At 36.9% G+C, this 19,069-nt stretch overlaps 3 protein-coding genes and 1 pseudogene across 11 annotated transcripts; all 4 read left to right on the top strand.

Annotated features, from left to right (window-relative positions):
- Positions 1–420: 420 nt before the first annotated feature.
- LOC111786002 (adenylate isopentenyltransferase 5, chloroplastic) lies at positions 421–1,880 on the top strand. Its single transcript, XM_023666356.2, has 2 exons — positions 421–618; positions 810–1,880. Exon 2 carries the CDS (start codon positions 816–818, stop codon positions 1,788–1,790), a length of 975 nt encoding a protein of 324 aa, XP_023522124.2. The 5' UTR covers positions 421–618; positions 810–815; the 3' UTR covers positions 1,791–1,880.
- Positions 1,881–2,904: 1,024 nt separating this feature from the next.
- Positions 2,905–11,650, top strand: LOC111786001 (DUF21 domain-containing protein At4g14240). 8 transcript variants are annotated; one of them, XR_015413396.1, is made up of 14 exons: positions 2,905–3,300; positions 3,536–3,612; positions 3,843–3,926; positions 4,016–4,129; positions 4,844–4,927; positions 5,006–5,077; positions 5,195–5,262; positions 5,732–5,819; positions 5,946–6,019; positions 6,128–6,503; positions 6,586–6,632; positions 6,730–6,805; positions 7,630–9,321; positions 11,071–11,650. XR_015413396.1 is itself a non-coding variant. In XM_023666355.2 (13 exons), exons 1-13 carry the CDS (start codon positions 3,060–3,062, stop codon positions 7,675–7,677), a joined length of 1,449 nt encoding a protein of 482 aa, XP_023522123.2. In that variant the 5' UTR covers positions 2,905–3,059; the 3' UTR covers positions 7,678–9,322. The 8 variants fall into 8 exon arrangements, 1 of the variants encoding a protein (XP_023522123.2); XR_015413393.1 differs by having other exon boundaries at positions 10,974–11,650; XR_015413395.1 differs by lacking the exon at positions 11,071–11,650 and adding an exon at positions 10,702–10,802.
- A 720-nt stretch (positions 11,651–12,370) lies between these two features.
- Positions 12,371–17,063, top strand: LOC111778166 (uncharacterized protein At5g19025). Of its 2 annotated transcripts, XM_023657846.2 has the most exons (3): positions 12,371–13,114; positions 14,258–14,319; positions 16,739–17,063. In XM_023657846.2, the coding sequence occupies exons 1-2, from the start codon at positions 12,486–12,488 to the stop codon at positions 14,307–14,309; spliced, it is 681 nt and encodes a 226-aa protein (XP_023513614.2). In that variant the 5' UTR covers positions 12,371–12,485; the 3' UTR covers positions 14,310–14,319; positions 16,739–17,063. The 2 variants fall into 2 exon arrangements, with proteins under 2 accessions (XP_023513614.2, XP_023513615.2); XM_023657847.2 differs by lacking the exon at positions 14,258–14,319.
- A 116-nt stretch (positions 17,064–17,179) lies between these two features.
- On the top strand, positions 17,180–18,997 carry LOC111778165 (pentatricopeptide repeat-containing protein At2g37320-like; annotated as a pseudogene).
- Positions 18,998–19,069: the final 72 nt, after the last annotated feature.

Genomic DNA, 19,069 nt, shown 5'->3' with positions numbered 1-19,069 from the left:
GTGTCTCGACTATTTCTATTCCTATATTGACATAAAAACTTTGTTTTTTTTAGTATTTAATTAAATGATATTAATAAACTTTTTAAATTTGAATATAATAAGTCCGATTATTTTTCTTAAATTTGAATGTTAGATGTATTTTCTTTAGTTGAACACCACGTGAAATTGGAAGGAAAGAATTCATAGCTTTGATCTCATAATTTTTATCATTTGAGACATATTTAAGTTCACAAATATTCGATAGTTCCTATTATTGTTGAATTAAAAAGGACGAACAAATATTAAAATATATAAATATTTTAAATTATATGTAAGTCAAGTGATAAAAAAAAAAAAAAAAGTGTGTAAACTAGTGAAGCTTAGCCATTCCTGATCAGCATATATAAATACCCCAAGCTAATCTTATCATTGCTTTGTGGAGAGATTTTAGATGATCATCATTTGTTAGTGATTGATCTTAAACTTGGAGAAAAAAGCAACAAAATAAATATATATCATAAATTATATCTTTTTATTTTATATACTCGTATTCATTTTCTCTTCTTATCTTCTAGTTCATCTCAACGTTTCACGAGGAGCCTTCGTATACCGACACTTCTCTTCCATCTATTACTCGACGTAAGTTTTGCTCGTGTAAAAGTATATTTTTATTTTTCGTAACTAATGAATGTTCGTGCTCCATTATTATTTCATGTCTAAATTTTTAATTTAATAAGATTAAAAATATTTAATAATTTAATTATATTCCTAATAGAAAAATATATATTGAATTAATATTTATTTATTGCTTTGGCGTTTAATTTTTTCAGGAAATAATGAAAATTTCCTTGTCGGCGAGCTGCAAGAAAGCTGCGGCGGAGCCGCCGCTAATAGACTTCCAAGGAACAAACAGCATCAATTTGAAGCCATTTTTCCGGCGGAAAGACAAGTTAGTGTTTGTAATGGGTGCAACCGGAACTGGAAAGTCCCGGTTGGCCGTCGATTTAGCCACCCGTTTCCCAGCTGAAATCGTAAACTCCGACAAAATCCAAATCTACAAAGGACTCGAAGTCGTCACCAATAAGGTAACCGAAAAAGAATGCTGTGGTGTCCCACATCACCTCCTCGGAATCGCTGATCCAAACTCCAACTTCACCGCCGCGGACTTCCGCCGCCACGCCACGTCAACGATAAACTCCATCGTTGGAAAACACCGGCTTCCCATCGTGGCCGGCGGCTCCAACTCCTTCATCGAATCTCTTGTCGACGGCGACGCCGAGTTCCGATACCAGTACGAATGTTGCTTCCTATGGGTCGACGTGTCGTTACCAGTCCTACACTCCTTCGTGTCGGAACGCGTCGATCGGATGTTGGACAACGGCTTCATTAACGAGGTACGGAATTTATTCGATCGTAATGAAAACGATTACACGCGTGGGATCCGACGCGCCATTGGCGTTCCTGAACTCGACGCGTTTCTACGCGCCGAGATGGATTCCGCCACCGATTACAGAGCCCGATCTAGAATTCTCGAAGCGGCCATTTTGAAGATAAAGGAAAACACCAGAAAATTGGCATTCCGACAATGGCAGAACATCCGCCGCCTTCGGAGCAAACGAGGATGGAATCTCCACCGCATTGACGCCACTGAAGTCTTCCAACACCGTGACAACAAACAACATTCCGACCATGTTTGGGAGGCGCTCGTCACCGAGCCGGCCTCCAAAATCCTTCACCAATTCCTATGTCAAAATACTTACACCGTCAATATTCCGACCACCACCATTAAATCAAATTTAACTGTCTTTTAAATATGCAATTATTATAATTAAATTACCAAAATATAATAATTTTAGGTAGTGTGTGGATGCATGCTTTGTTAGCTAAACGAGGGAATTATTGTGTAATTAGTATAATAAATCAATAAATAATTTTATTTATTTAACTTAATCATCCACTAAACTATACTTAGATTAACACATTTATTTACAATTGGACATTAATTTAAAAATGTTTTTTTAGTGATATATAATAATGTGTTAATCATAGTCTTTTCAATTATATATTAAAATATTAAAAATGTAACAACTTTCGATTTCGATGGGATTGATATTGATCGATAGCCCATTAATTTTCTAATGAAATATAACATAAAGATTCTTAATTTTAAACAAATGTGTAAGGTTGTTAGTGGAGCACAACTCGAAGATTCCATATTAGAATATAATAGTTAGTCACACTATAACTAACATATAATATAATAATATATGATATGATGTGACATTATACTATAAATTCTAAATCAACCAATCAAATTTCTTCAAAATCTTAACTCTTTTTTTTTTTTTTTGTTAGTTATAGTTACGAGTATAATTTATTTCATTTTATCTAGATAAGAAAATTCTGTCACGTTCCAAAAATAAAAATATATACCCACTACCTCTTTTCATTTCTAAATATTTTTTTAATTTTTATTTTAGTCGATATCCCTCCCTTGAAAAGACGGATTAATTTATTTATATTCTGTTTTTTTATTTAAAAACAGAATAAATTTTAAAAATAAAAAATAATGTTTTAACAGCACTACGTTAATAATAATATAGTAATATCATGAACTACAAAAGGGATTAACGAAAATAAATTCTGAAGCAATAAAAGTCAACCAAATTTGGGTCATGGAATTGGGCCGTCAAAGCCATGGGGCGAGTTTTATATGGGCCGTAGCGTTGGGTTGTTGTACTGTGGCCCATAACGGAATTTCGATTTCGGCCCATGGATTAGCCCATCTACAATATTTAAAAGACATTTTGTTAAAGAAATAAATTTGTAATTTAATTTTTTTAAAATATATTTTATTTACAATATTTATAAACAGAAAATCAAGAAGTAATATTTGTTAATTTATTTAGACTAAAAGAGATTTAAAAACAAAAAAACAGTCTGCCGGGAAATCAACAAACCCGAAACGCTTCCGCCGCGAACCGCTGAGGGAGAGAGAGAGAGAGAGAGAGAGAGAGATTCTGCGGCGCTGATACAGAAAGAAGAAAGGAGGAAAAAGGTGAATCAGAACACGATTAACGATGCATTTTATAAATGCAGTAATGTTGACTCGAATGGCGACTCGGAATTCGGGTCTGGAACCGGAAGCCGGTGAAATTCCATTTGGATCGTTATTATGGTTTACCTACGCCGGGATCTCTTGCGTTCTTGTTCTATTTGCTGGAATCATGTCCGGTTTGACGCTTGGTCTCATGTCCCTTGGTCTCGTCGACCTCGAAATTCTTCAACGGAGTGGCACCGCTGAGGAGAAGAAACAAGCAGGTTTGTTTTCAAATTATGATTATTATTCTGATTCTTCAGCTGTCAATTCACCTGGGATTCGATTCGGTTCTTAATAAAAAGAAAATTGGGACGTGTATTTGTGTGTTTGAATTCTTGCGGGTGGTTGGCTCTCCAATTTCAGCGTTGGCTTCTAGCTTGCATCATTTATGCGCCTTACGATTAAGATTGTGTGTCATTCTGATTTGTATTGAATTGGACGATTTTTTTCTTTCAGCGGCTATACTTCCCGTGGTTCAGAAACAGCACCAGCTTCTTGTTACGTTGCTTTTATGCAATGCCATTGCGATGGAGGTAATTGACTTGGTTGGACCCGGAATCGTTTTCTGAGTGCGTAAAAAACAGGGGCGTTCTTCATTTCTTTTGAAATGGGGCTGACATTTAGGTGGAGAAATTTGGATTATAAATTTTGGGATTTATCATGAGAGTCAAATGTTACTCCTCAATATTCGTTCTTGTGTTGATGGTTTCCATATTGAATTTGGCACATTTTTTTAAACTGTTTTGGTATTTGCTATCTGCAGGCACTTCCGATATACTTGGATAAACTTTTTAATCAGTATCTTGCTATAATTCTTTCTGTGACATTTGTATTGTCATTTGGAGAGGTATGTTGACATTTGTTTTTCCTTAACCTTGATTCCTTTATATGAATGATTTATCCTTTTTTTTGTGGAATGTCTTCTGTTTTTGTTAGGTTATACCACAAGCAATATGCACCCGGTATGGACTTGCTGTAGGTGCCAATTTTGTGTGTCTTGTACGAATTTTGATGGTGATTTGCTATCCAATTGCTTATCCCATTGGGAAGGTAATTTTCTCTAAATATGTTGTTCGTTTGACTATTTAAGCATGTAAGTTGCATAAATTGAACGAAATTTTCTTGATTTCGAAAAAGTAAGAGAATGACCGTTATGAAGTCTTTGTCAATGCAAGGATTTTATCGAGCTAGAAAAATTGCTATCGATAAATATTATATTCAAATCAATTGTATAATTCTCATAAAAGAATTGGGTGCATGCTCAAGAAGTTCATAGCACCTTTAAGAACCTAATTGAGGAGACTTGGCTGATATCTTTTGCACCTTTGTTTGTTTTGTACAATATCGATGCCAGTCCTCAAGGGCCTTTTTAAGTTTAGCTGTAGTTGCTGAAAATGGGATCACAGGGTATTGCAAGCCAATGGCTTCCGATGGCTATGCCTTGGTTTTAGCTATTCTTTGAACAGTTCCATGCAGGATAAGTATGCAGGCTTGCTATTGCAGTATGTACGACTTTCAAAGTGTTTATATGGATGATAATACCGTTTCGATTTTTATTTTCTTTTCCTTGTTTTTCTTGTGTAGTGGGTTATTGGGGGCATAAGGAGGCATTAGTGCGTCGTAGTATTAAAATGAACTAAGGTTGTTGAGACCCTATTTAATAAATGTTGGCTGCTTCCTGTTATTTTACATTGGCATTAATTTTGTTCTCTCTTTCGTTTATCTTGACTGCTAAAGGCAATAAAAAATTCTCTTGCGTTTCAGATTCTTGACTGTTTACTGGGACACAATGAGGCGTTGTTTAGGCGTGCACAATTAAAGGCTCTTGTCTCCATCCACAGTCTGGAGGTATGTGAATAAGTTTGCTGCAAAGTTCTTTAAATTCCATTATTTTTAAATTTTTTAAACCTCAGTTCTTGTGTATAGGCTGGAAAGGGTGGCGAACTCACCCATGACGAAACAACAATCATTAGTGGTGCTCTAGATTTAACTGAAAAGGTAGCTGCTTTTTAATGCATCGACTTGTTTATCTTTCACTTCTGTTGGATAGTTTCTTTATACACCCTCCCTCCAAACTGTTTGTTATTAGAGTTGTTTCATATCTAATTTGAACAGACAGCTGAAGAGGCTATGACACCCATTGAATCAACTTTTTCTTTGGATGTAAATTCAAAATTGGACTGGTAAGGGTGCTCTTAAGTTTTGGCTCTCACCATTTTATAATTTCTTAACATCAACGGTGGTGACTGCTGAAAAATTTACCTTTTGAAATTAGCTTTTACCTTTGTCTTTGTCATTATAATAATGAACATCCACGGTATCAGCTATTGGCTCCTAGTTCCTTCAATGTATACGGTATAGTTGGTAGTTCTTGAGTTTAATTGTCTCCTAGGGAATAATTATTTACGGTACTCCAGATGGTTGCCCAGCTAGATAAAAAAATGTTGGTAGTTCTTGTTTCTTTATCACTTCCCAGTAATTTTTAAAGGAGTATGCATGTACGTTAATATCTGGATTTTTTTGTGAATTCTTATTCCTACTTTTTTCGATAATCTTGTATTATTTGGAGTGAGTTTTGAGCTTTTTGAAGATACTTTAGGGAGTATTTTTCAAAGATTTTATTCTCAACATTTTTTTGAACAAATAACTCAGGGAAGCAATGGGAAAAATCCTTGCTCGTGGTCATAGTCGAGTTCCTGTCTATTCTGGGAATCCAAAGAATGTTATCGGGCTTCTACTGGTAGGCCTTACGATAATCATGAATAAAAAAATTGTATTTTCCTGTTCTAGATTTTGCAGTATTTTCTTTATAGCCTACTAATTTTTTCATTTCTTTTGGTTCAACTCTTTACCCTTCTGGAATCAGGTGAAAAGTCTCTTAACAGTACGACCTGAAACGGAGACCCAAGTCAGTGCGGTTTCCATTCGGAGGATTCCCAGGTGTGCTTGCTATTTTGCTGCTCGCACCCCCCTCCCCCCTCCCCAACCAATTTCGGAGAAACATTTTTGAATTGTTTATTTACTTATTTATTTCCTTATGAATGGCAGGGTCCCCTCGGACATGCCGCTTTATGACATATTGAACGAATTTCAGAAAGGGAGTAGCCACATGGCTGCTGTGGTGAAAGTAAAAGGAAAAAACAAGGCTCTTCCTCCTACATTGGATGGAGAAGAATCTGAGGAAAACAAAGGCGTGGAATCCCAATTGACAACTCCTTTGCTACGTAATCTGGACGAGAATTCAGATAATGTAGTCCTTGATATCGATAGAGCTTCCAAGACGTCTGGCATAAGTAGCCAACCTTCTTACCGACGCAATGATGCTTCTTCTATAAATGGGTTGAACCATTCTTCAGAGGACATAGAAGATGGTGAAGTTATTGGTATCATCACCCTTGAAGATGTATTTGAAGAACTTTTGCAGGTAAAATTTCTCCCTCTTCTCTTTGGATCATAATGTTACCTATCATTGTAAACTATACCGTAACATTTCTTAATTGATGCAGGAGGAGATTGTTGATGAAACGGATGAGTATGTTGATGTGCACAAAAGGTATTGTACAATCGATACTTTTAATTAGTTCATCGGAATCTACGACGCCACTAATTAAATGTTTTTGATTGATTTATTTCAATTGTACTTTTTGCAGAATTCGTGTTGCTGCAGCTGCGGCTGCTTCTTCTATGGCAAGAGCTCCATCAATTAGGAGATTAACTGTTCAGAAGGTAGCAGTTTTTATCTCATTTTGATATACATTCCACAAGTATCATGTTTTTGTTTTGAATTGTTCTGTTTGGAATGGTATCCTTTTACCAGCAGGGTAAACTGCCATATTCCTAGGTCCTTTTTGAGCATTAAGGGGTTCGGATTGGTTTGATCAAATACCATCTATTTGTTGCTTTAGACTTGTACTTTTAGTTAAGGAGATGAATCGAGGTAGATCAATTCTATCATTAGTAATTCCAGAATATGCTCCCAGTAAAGGGGAAAAAATCAACTAAATCTAGGAGCTCAAAATTCCTTGTAACACAGCTCAAGCCCACCGCCAGTCGATATTGTCCTCTTTAGACTTTTCGCTTCTCCTCAAGGTTTTAAAACACGTCTGCAATGGAGAGGGTCTAGCCCTACTCTGACCGGTGCCTGGCACCGTCTAGTGACTGGCTCCGATACCATTTGTAACAAACCAAGCCTACCGCCAACAAATATTGTCCGTTTTGGCCCGTATCGCTGTTAGCCTCACGGTTTTAAAACGCGTCTACTAGGGAGAGGTTTTCACACCCATATAAGAAATGCTTCGTTCCCCTCTCCAACCGATGTGGGATCTCACATTACTTGACCTTCCCTTTTCTTTTTTTTTTGTTGTTGGAATTCAACTGGGGGTGAGGATTCGATGGTCAAAGGTTACGGTGTCTTGACTTATTGAGCTTTTCTCAGGTTAGCCTTTTGACCATTTTCTTACATGGTACATTATGCTAAAATTTGATTTCATGCCTCAATGTACATAATTTGTAATAGTTTTTAATTTGTCCTTCCTTTTGTAATTTATCAGGGAGTTCAAACTAAGCAAGCAAGCTCAAACACCAAAGAAATCCACTGAGGATAAATCAAATTCTGCAAAACTTCCAGGAGGAACTTCTTATAACAAGTCTTGAAGGTTTAGGGTTCAGAGCCCAAGCTTCAACCGCTCAAACACTTTCTTCCATGATGAACAAGCTCAGGTGAACTACAAAACCCAAAACTTAAGCCTACCCCTTGTATGTAAATTTTGATTTTGATTTTGATTTTGATTTTTTTTTTTTTTTTTTTTTTACCATTCATTGAAACTGATGACAGTGTTATATGTTGGGATCATCAAATTTTGCCCCCCTCTCATCATCATCATTACCCCCTTATGTTTTCTTGATCTTTTGGTCTGATTTTCTTTCCTGTACAAATTAAAACTTCTGGTATGGCAGTTCATTTGGTCTTGTTATTTAGGGTTCTTAGCACATGAACCTCCTAAAAAAATTTTAAATTCTTGCGTTTGGAAAAAGGCTGTAATTTTCAACCCTACCCACCCCAATTTTGGCTCTCCCAATCTTTACTTAAACTGGATGGCCTTTTTTGTAATATTCTTTCAAAACTTTGGAAGAGTATAGTAGCATGGAATAATTCATTTTCTGCTTTGTTCTTTACAATTTTACATTTTAATTTTATTTCTCACTTTGTTTTAGTTCATTTATCCTAACTTTTATTATTTTCTTTAATTGTTTATTTATTTATACTCTTTGTTTTGTTTGTTATATAAATGCTAGTTGTTCAATCATATAATATTCTTATTTTTTGGTGGCTTAATCAGCGTGTTTGACTTAAAACAATTTTTTGTTCGGTGACCTCTTAGCTAAAATAACCGTGTTGGTTTCTAGGAATAGTTTTCACTCTTAACCCTATTTATTGATAAATGTTGTGGAAATGAAAAAAAAAAAAACCTCGATGAAAATATTTCTTTTAGAACTCAACAATCGCGGGAATGAAAATCGAATCATCAACCTCTAGCACGTTTAATGTTGTAACTATTCGGCTAAAACGAATGAGGCCCACTAACCTTGTTGGGCTAAGTGTAAGGCCTGGATCGAATCCAATTTGTAGGAGTCAGCCCAAATAACCTTATTGGGCCCAGAGTAGGGCCTTTATCGAAGTCCATTTGTAGGAGTCAGCCCAAATAACCTTACTGGGCCCAGTGGAAGGCCTGTATCGAATCCCATTTGTAGGAGTCAGCCCAAATAACCTTATTGGGCCCATAGTAGGGCCTTTATCGAAGTCCATTTGTAGGAGTCAGCCCAAATAACCTTATTGGGCCCAGAGTAGGGCCTTTATCGAAGTCCATTTGTAGGAGTCAGCCCAAATTACCTTACTGGGCCCAGTGGAAGGCCTGTATCGAATCCCATTTGTAGGGGTCAGCCCAAACTATATGGGTATAAAATTGAAATTTCAATATTATAGAGGAGGCCCACTAATAACAGTCTCTGCAAGACAAGAAGAGAAAGAAGAGCATCATGCAGAATTCTTGAGGTCGAGAGTAAAGCAATTTCTTGCTTGTTTTCGTGTTGTGCATCTCTCACATGCGGTTTCTGCTCCTCCATCGTCTCTGGAATCTTGAGGTACTCCGCTAGGCTTGCATACTGCGGCCTGTTCGGAGTCTCCTTGGTGGTTTCATGGGTTCTCAGAGAGTTCGCAGCTCCTCTGACGGAGAAGATGCCATGTGAGTTTCATCACTTGCTTTAATTTTCTGTTATTCTAGCCGATTTTCAATTGTTTATTCGTACGTTCGATTTTCTTGGCTTCTTATGCTGAATATTGCGAGTGTCGTTATTGTAGCGATAGATTGTGGTTTCAATGATTCGCGAACTTAATTTTTGGTTGTTTTTTTTTGTGTGCTATGTTGATTCCTAGTTTAAATCAATCGCAGTATGCTCGTCGGTTGTGAATTACGGTGTTTTCTGTAATTTTGGTTAAATGTGGCAACTGATTGCATCGCTAGGGACCTCGGTTTAATTTTTCAAGGAACGATGAATTGACTCAAGAAAATAGGATACTTGAATTTAGAATTATTGTTGTTGGTATTATTTTGTTGTTGTATCTGAAGCTAGTTTATGTATGCCCGTTGTGGCGGGCGGTTATCGAATGTATCCGGGATCCATATAGGTTGAAATGGAAGCTCCCTGATTGGATCGAATAGGATCATCTTACTACAAATTTGTTTTAAAGTTCTTGGAACAAATACGATCCAGTCCATAATTGATCTAAATAGGTTATATTTACTATTGTTTTCACTCTCTAATGCTATCTTATGCTTTCTATTTATCTTCTTAAATCCAGTAGTATTTAAAATCAATTGCCATTAACTAACAAAATGAATACTCTAAGTGTAACAGCCCCAGCCCAGCTAGAGATATTGTCTTTTTTGGGGTTTCCTTCAAGATCTTAAAACGGGTCTACTAGGAAGAGACTTCCACACCCTTATAAGAAATGCTTCGTTCTCCTCTCCAACCGATGTGGGACCTCATATGAAAAGTAATGGTAAAATGTTATGAGAAGTAGCAGGGCATCTGTACATATCGTGAATTAGAATTTGCAGGAGATATGATTGAATTAAACTTAAAAGCGAAGCATAAAAGATTTGATTGATTCTAAGGCTCACTTGAGGCTATTAAGTTTATGAAATGGTGCTTTCTGGAACTGTGATCCTTAAGATTCCAAAGTCACTGGCTAATTTCAATGTTATATGATGGAAATGCCAATGGTTCTATAAGAAAGATGAGGAATGCTTCATTTTAACTTTTTAATCATCTCGTTATTAGAAGTAGCAGGGCATCTGTACATATCGTGAATTAGAATTTGCAGGAGATGTGATTGAATTAAACTTGAAAGCGAAGCATAAAAGATTTGATTGATTCTAAGGCTCACTTGAGGCTATTAAGTTTATGAAATGGTGCTTTCTGGAACTGTGATCCTTTAGATTCCAAAGTCACTGGCTAATTTCGATGTTATATGATGGAAATGCCAATGGTTCTATAAGAAAGATGAGGAATGCTTCATTTTAACTTTTTAATCATCTCAGTTATGATTTTTGTCTTCGTAGATGTGATAGAATGAAGATTCACGAACAAGATCAATAAAAAAAATTCTTCTGATAGTGAGATGCAGTGTAAGAAAGAGGGAATTGAGTTGAGACAACTGTAGTGTAAGGAATTTCTTACACTTTGTGCAGATACCTAAGACTAAACTTTCAGAACAGTTGATTACGAATTGAGTAGCTTAAGGAATAGGACTTGCAAAGTTTATTTGAAGAACATTTAGTAATATCGTATATTTGTACAAATTATGATTTCATCATTTTCATTGCATCAACAGGAAAAAAGGGGAGAATATTTGGAACTCTGATTTTTGAAGGGGAAAAGATTGTCCAGTGCTGACATTATTGGCTTCTAATTTCTCATTGTAAGATCAGGTGGGATAACCTCTTCTCAAAGCAGAAGGACTTGAAGGATGGAAAGAACAAAAGGAATGAGGGAAAGGGAAAACCTGTCAGTTACTCCTATACATTCTTCCACCTGAGCTATGCTACGGCTGGGTTAGCTCGAACCTCGTAGACATTGGCTGGACATCGGTTTGGGAACGAATCTGCCCAGAGTGGGTCACTTCTGCTCTATATATTTGGTCACTTGTCGCCCCTCCCACATCAATTAGGATAGAGGAACGAATCATTTCTTATAAGGTGTGGAAACCTCTCTAACAAACGTGTTTTGAAACCTTGAGGGAAAAGTTCAAAGGAAAAGCCCAAATACGACAATATGTGCTAGCGGTGGAGCTTAAGTTGTTACACATTTTTTCTGATCGCGAGTCCTTTTACGTCTGTCATTCTGTTCCGAGTGTATGATTCACATACTTGACTTTTGGGCATCTTTTTTATTCCTTTCCCATTTTGCTTGTTTTTCAGCATCCTTTGATGCTCTTTTAATAGTGGTATTGTGTCTACACCAAATCAAATATTTATTCATAATATCCAAATGGATAAGCTTTCTCTTTCACCTTTTACTTTATTTGCCACTTGTTCAAAGTTGAAATAGAAAATTTGATTTTCTTTAGGTATTTTGAATTGATTTCCAATTTTATTGGAATCTTTAAATGGTTATTACCATTTTTTTTAAAAAAAGAATCACTTAAAATCATTTAAAAAAAATTTCCAGATCAAACTTTTATGTTTTATTTATTGAACTTTTTTTTTTTATTATTATTATAAAGTATGATATAATCTTCTACAAAAAAAAAAAAAAAAAAAAAAAAAAAGAATATTAAATTACAAAAACCAAAAAAAAAAAATAAAAAATCCCTAGAAGATAAAAAATTTATCCATAAATCATTTTTTGTTTTAAAAAAATAAAAAAAGCATTCATTTTAAAAAATAATAATTAAAATAAACATCTTCCCTCATTTTGATTACCTTTATTTTTAGAGAATCATTAATTAATTTAACATCACGTGAACGCTTGGAAGCTCAACAGTCCTTCAATTTAATTTCACTTTATTTCATTTACTTTTCCCGCAAATAATAATAATAATAATAATAAGAAGAAGCCTTTATTTATTATTTTTCGTTGGAAACGAAAGTAGAAGAAAAAATATATAAATAATATATCGTCTTTCACATTCTCAGCCACTCTCCTCCGTGGCGCGTGTGTGATCCTCAAGCAGACGGTTCACGTTCGCCGGTCCGTCACCACCACTTCGCTAACGTGCGCCACTCTTCTTCTTCTTCTTCTTCTTCTTCTTCTTTCTCAATCTTCTTTTTACAGGAAGATCCCTAATTTTGCCCTAATTGTGAACTCCATTCATTCCAATCTCTAACTGGGGTTTCTATAGAACATGCGCAATCTTCTGGTTCCGACAACCGCCATGCCTCCGTCCTCAATTCTCACCTCATCGTCGTCAATTTCCAGATCCAAGACTTGTGCAAACCCTAGCCCTAGCAATTCCCTTCTCTGTAAACACTCTCCATCCGCAACCCTTGATCTTCTTATCCTCATTCTCGTTCTGTTTTCCGGTACCTTTCTTGTAACGTCATATTTCTCTTACATTTTCAACTCTCTTTCGATTCTCTTGTCGTATTCGGCCCTGCAGCTTCCTCAATTTCCGTTTCCGTTTATTGTTGGGTTTTTGTTGTTTTTCTGTGTGATTGTTGGTGTGTTTGAGATTTGTTGTGGCGCTAGATCGAGGAAATGCGCGAAGCCGGGATGTAAAGGGTTGAAGAAGGCTATGGAGTTTGATCTGCAATTGCAAACGGAGGAGTGTGTGAAGGGTGGGTCCAAGGAGATTGATAAATTGCCGTGGAAGGGAGGTAGTGAGGCTAACCCGGATTATGAGTGCTTGAGGTCCGAGCTGAGGAAGATGGCACCACCCAATGGCCGAGCTATTTTGCTCTTTCGGGCGCGCTGTGGCTGCCCCATCGCGAAGCTTGAAGGCTGGGGGACTAAGCGCGGGCGGCGGCATAAGAAGTGAGTTCCATCTTTTGTGCCATTGATCTTTTTTGGAATTGGTTTCTTGCTCTAATCATTTTTAAGGCTTGAATGCTTTGGTTCTCTTGTTTTCTATTCTGGAATTGAGTTCTTGACTGCTGAAATTATCCCGATCTCCTCCTCCTCCTGAATAAAACTCTTAACACTAAAGAAAATTGATAAGGGAACAGTCTGTATCTGAAATTAGATTACATTTGCTTAAGATATTTGTGGCGTACATGAAACTTTTGACAAATTGAGGAGAAACTCCTTCCCTTTTCTGATATTGCGATTGTTAAATGGTCCTATGAGCAATTTCATGGAAGTGGGACTAAGGAAGAGCGAAGAGGAAGCATTTTTCTAATTCAGTTTGGTAAATCAATGCTTGTTCCTTTTCGTATATTGATTTCTCAAAGAAAAAAAAAAAAAAAAAAAAGGGTTGAGTTGATCAATTTCCGTTGACAGGAATCAGGACTTTTAAGTACTTGCAGAGTGCATCATAGTTCTGAACTGAATTGTTAAAAGAAACTGGTCGTTTAGCTGTCTTAGCATCTTGGACTTGTAATTGATACTGTCAAGTTTTCAACATGTGTGTATCCATACCTATTTCTTCATGGAATTCCAACTAAATCCACAGGATCTGAGACTCTAGGTAGATGTTCAAAGTTCAATCATTTATCTTTTTCGGTTGAAAAATTAACCGATGCTGAACTCTGAAATATATGTTCGTGTAGATTTTGTGAGGGATTTGTAGGTTTGGATTGAATTGATTTACATGTTGGCAAGTTTTTGTTACCCTGTTTTCTCTCTGAGCTTGTAAGTCTGTTCATACAGTTCTCATTTGGTGTAGTACTTGCATTTCTTTTATTCTTTTCTCCTTATTGACATCTATTGAGGAGATGAATTTTGCCTTGTCTGGTTGACTAGGACAAATTGTAGGGTTTATAGACACTTTCCCTTGTGTTCTTATTAACATTCTTTACATTAACATTCTTTGCTTTTTCCTTGTTTATTATTTATGGAGATAGCACCCTGTTTGAAGTTTTGATTTATTGAAGATGTTCATCTTTTTACCCATTTAAAATGATATAAGTTCTCCTAAATCTTGGGTCCACTCTTCAAGTTAGTTAATTTATTTTTCAGTGGGAAGCTATGCAAGAAAGTTTCGGGGGCTCGGTTAGCATACCCCAAGTAATTTGTTTCTGGTGAGCGATTATTGCTCGGTTGAAGCACTGATGTTCTCGTAGTTGCTAAGTAACTAAATTTATGCTTTCATGGTGTCCAGCTCTAGTTGGTGCTTATATTGCTAACTTTATCTGATTTCCTTTTTTTTGGTTTAATTTACAGTCATATGCGTGATTTACATCATAGGCAATACCTAATTGTTTTAATTGAACCCTTGCACTGCCGTTAGGTTAATTTATTATTTGCACTTTCGACTTTGGTTCGTTTTGGACCTTGCACTTTCAAAATGTCCATTTTCATTTTATACTTTCAAGTTTTATACTTCAAAAGAATCTCCTATACTTTTAAAAGTGACCATTTTGGTGTCTATAGACAAAATTCTAAGACCAATGAAAACCATTTAATACTACAAAGTTATTGTGAGATCCCACATCGGTTGGAGAGGGGAACGAAGCATACCTTATAAGGGTGTGGAAACCTCTCCCTAGCAGACACATTTTAAAACCTTGAGGGGAACTTGGAAGGAAAAACCCATAGAGGACGATAGGTTCTTAAGGGGGGGTAGATTGTGAGATCCCACAGAGGAGAGGGGAACGAACCTTTTAAGGGTGTGAAAACCTCTCACTTGTAGATGTGTTTTAAAACCGTGAGGCTGACAGCGATACGTAACGGGCCAAAACGTACAATATCTGCTAGCAGTGGCATAGGCTGTTAACCAGTTACATTTCAAGAAAGTTATGAAATGTAGGATAGTGCTAAAATTTTGAGAAAAAAGAAAATGAGGGGACCAAAACACTTTTTTCCAATGTATAGAGAACAAGTACAAGGATTAATATGGACAAAAGCTGAAAATACAGGATCATAATGGACAGCTTGAAAGTGTAAGGACCAAAATAAACAAAAGTTAAAATGACATAATTAAAACAGTATTTCAACCCATTTCTTCAGCCTATCTGAGAGAGTATATTGGTTTTTATCTTTTTACAAGAAACTGAAATATTGTCAGAAATAAACAAATGAAATTATGGATAAAAAACCAAGAGAATAGCCTAGGGTCCAGGTGAAAACACCCCAGCTAGATGGACTGTAAAAGAACAGCCTTTTTATCGCTAAAAGCCATGGAGAGGGTATAATTACAAAAGAATTTCCTATGAGAGCACCATCCTGAGGATGTTATCCTCTGACAAAATCGTCTATCCTTCAAATATCCTTTGGTTAATCTCCTACCATATAACTCAGGAATCATCTATCCTTCAAAGGCAACTCAAGCATTGTCTTTGAACCTCCAACCTGATCAGACTTCCTAAAGCTAATCACGTTATGATGCTATAGCCTTATTTTGTTTCTTCAAAGACCGTACAAATGGTGAAGATTTTTGTGTTTGTATGTGGTCAAATAATCAACCACTTGCACAAAACAGCTATTCATTATGCACTTATCCAACATGACTTATCATTTGAGATCCATTATAGATTTTTCAATAAAAACCATATATTTATTACTTGGTTAAGCTTAATGTGAGATCTCACATCGATTGGAGAGGAAAACGAAGCATTACTTATAAGGGTGTGGAAACTCTCTCTAGCAGACGTGTTTTAAAACCTTGATGGGAAGCTCAAAAGGAAAAAGCCCAAAGAGAACAATATTTGCTAGCAGTGGGATTGGACTGTTACAACTTCTTTATATGAAAAATGTATGATCAAGTCGAGTTGTGTCATATGTTGTCTCATAGCAATTTTTTTCACTGTTCTATATATGCATGTAGCCTTTCTTTCCCAGAAACCTAATTGTGATAATCTAGTTATATAGCAGTATTTCTTACACTTTACAAGTGACATGACCTCCATCCTATTTTACTACATGACCTCCATCCTATTTTACTTCACTGATTTCAGTTTCACAAAATATGTGGAAGCATGAACGTTCTAATATTACGCGCAGGATTTATAGATTTGGAAGTTTTATCCTAAAATCCTGTTTACCTCTTGTGGGCAAAGGGATTGGGAGTTCAATGCATCCCGATTCCTGGTACACTACTTTCTAGCAAGTAGTGACCAATGACTGTAGATTATAGTCACATTGAACTCGGCTTTTGTACCAACTTTTTACCACGAGCTCGCATCGAGCTATAGAAAACCCAAACCTTTATCAATTTCCATGTAAAGTTAAATCAGTTCGAAGTTCTTGGCTTCATCTGATGATATATATAGAGAGATGAATTCTGCATAATTGAAACCTCTTGGAATATACTGGATAGGACATCTTACATTTTGTCTTTGTGTTCCATTGTTCTTTTGTTGTTAACATTAGAACTGGTTTACATGTTCTCACTGATGAACAATCTCATTCACATGTTTTCTACCCTGTGATTTGCATTATGAATTCCGTATGGTTAACTTTAGACGAGATTAGTAATCTTCAATGCTACCTTTTCTGCAGGGCTCTGGCTACATTGGGCATTAACGGGGGAGGAGGCCATCGCTGATCATTGATGGCGACTTCATTATCGAGAAGACCTTCCATATAACTTACTTTCTCTTCCCATCATTTTACTTATTTTTAGATGCTCTTTCTGAAACATATGGATTATTAGAGCTTTCTTTTATAAGAATTCTATAACATAGTGATATTCATTTTCAGAAACAGGCTTCCCCCATCCCTGCATTAGCCTGGGGAGACCCTCCCTCTCCCTCGCCCATGGAAATTGAAATATATACCCAAACTTACTGCAAATAAAACGATAGACAATGATAATTATGTCTCATGGTCCATCTTGCGAGTATTTTTAGTACTGGAGTCCATTTAGCATAAGCCTTTCTATATATTATTTCTAAATCTGGGTTTGAGTCCAATACTTTCATCCTTAATAGCTTGATCAATATGTATGTCAAATGTGAACGTCTTACCGACGGCAGCTTGTTGTTTGATCCGTGTTCTAAGCTGGATTCTGTAGGTTGTAACATTATGTTATTTGGGTATGAAGAACTTCGCGAATTGGACAAGCCCGCCAGTTGTTCGACAAAATGCCTGACAGAGGATGCGTCTCTTACACCACCTTGATTTTGGGTTTGCCACAAAATGATTGTTGGAGTTAAGGTAATGGAAGTTCTACCGATGGCAGGTTGTTGTTTGATTCGTGTTCTAAGCTGGATGCTGTATGTTGTAACATTATGTTATGTGGGTATGTAAAACTTCGCGAATTGGACAATGCCCGCCAGTTGTTCGACAAAATGCCTGACACAGGATGCGTCTCTTTCACCACCATGATTTTGGGTTTGTCACAAAATGATTGTTGGATTGAAGTAATGGAAGTTCTTACACCACCATGATTTGAGTGTGGCCCCAAATGAAGTGACAATGGCAAGTGTTATGTCAGGTTGTTCACATATGGGTGGGATTTGGAATTGCTGGATGCTCAATGCACTGGTCATAAAGTTACATTTCGTTAGTCATGTTCTTATTTCAACGACTTTGCTGTACATGTATTGTGTTTGTCCAAGTTTAAAAGATGCCAGGAGATTCTTCTATGAAATGTCAGTTCGTAACGTCGCTTCGACGTGGAATGAGATATTAAAAGGTTACGTAAAAGCTGGCCTTGTTGATGAAGCAAGAGAGCTGTTTGAAAGTATTGCAGAAAGAGATGATTTCTTGGGCTACAATGATTGATGAGTATGTGCAAGTGAAACAGTTAAGGGAAGCTTTGATGATTATCGATTTGGCTTCTGCTTGTGGGCAGGCAGTTCCATTCTATTGTGGGTTTCTCAAAGAACATAACGATTGAGCAAGCAAGGTGAATATTCGATGTGATGCCTCAAAAGGATGTTTATTCATGGAGCACCATGATGTCTAACTTAAGCACAGAATGAGTTGCCTGATATCGGTTTGGAGGTTTTCCATGGGATGGTGATTTTCACAACCTCATTAAGAAAAATTGGTTGCGACTTTCACACACAAGATAGACAAGGAGCAACTTTCAAGTGGTGCCATTCGGCCACGTGAGGGCCAATACCGAGAACTGCCATGACGCAACCAAGGAGGATGGTGCATCATTCAACACACTAAGAGTGTGCATTGAAGATAAGCCGAGGTATACTTAAGGACAAGACGACACGAGTGTCAAAGACAAGCTCGAAGAGAGTCGGGTAGGGCTCTGGACCATAACCTCAGAAGTCAGGGTTTCGATATAAGTTTCGACATACAGCTCGAGAATTAAGTCCGTTGATATGAAAGATGAAAGCTCACCAAATTCGGTGTCAATCAAATACTCAACAGACTATGCACGAGGTCGTTATGTCCGCTTGCCAAAATAACATCTACTAGAGAACGATTGAAAATGCCTCAAAATGGTAGGGGGAGGCACAGTGTTGTCTCTCTACCACCGCCCTTAGGCCCTTTGGCCCAAGCGAGCTACTCTGTGGCACATGCATGTATCACGGGACGAGTGTCTCGGACGTCTTCCTTTGAAAAGGGTCTTTCAAAGACAGTACCAAACGACATGGGTGTGTCAGTATTGCGCCCCAACCCACGCATCGAAACGTATGTCGCAATGATAATTTGAGTGCTGCTGTTATTGACATGCATGCTAAATAGGGAAGTATTAGCACTGCCTTCAGATGTGTTTTATCAAATCGACATGCATGCTAAATAGGGAAGTATTAGCACTGCCTTCAGATGTGTTTTATCAAATCAGAGCAAGGCTTCCATGCTTCCACAGCCTGACCATGGAATGCCATCTTATGGAGTGTATACACCATAGAACCGAACATTAAG

The sequence above is a fragment of the Cucurbita pepo genome, chromosome 17 (assembly GCF_057944985.1).
Source record: "Cucurbita pepo subsp. pepo isolate OVF chromosome 17, ASM5794498v1, whole genome shotgun sequence".
Lineage (NCBI taxonomy): Eukaryota > Viridiplantae > Streptophyta > Magnoliopsida > Cucurbitales > Cucurbitaceae > Cucurbita > Cucurbita pepo.
The sequence above is the reverse complement of the archived record's forward strand: the minus strand, read 5'-3'. Positions and strand labels throughout refer to the sequence as shown.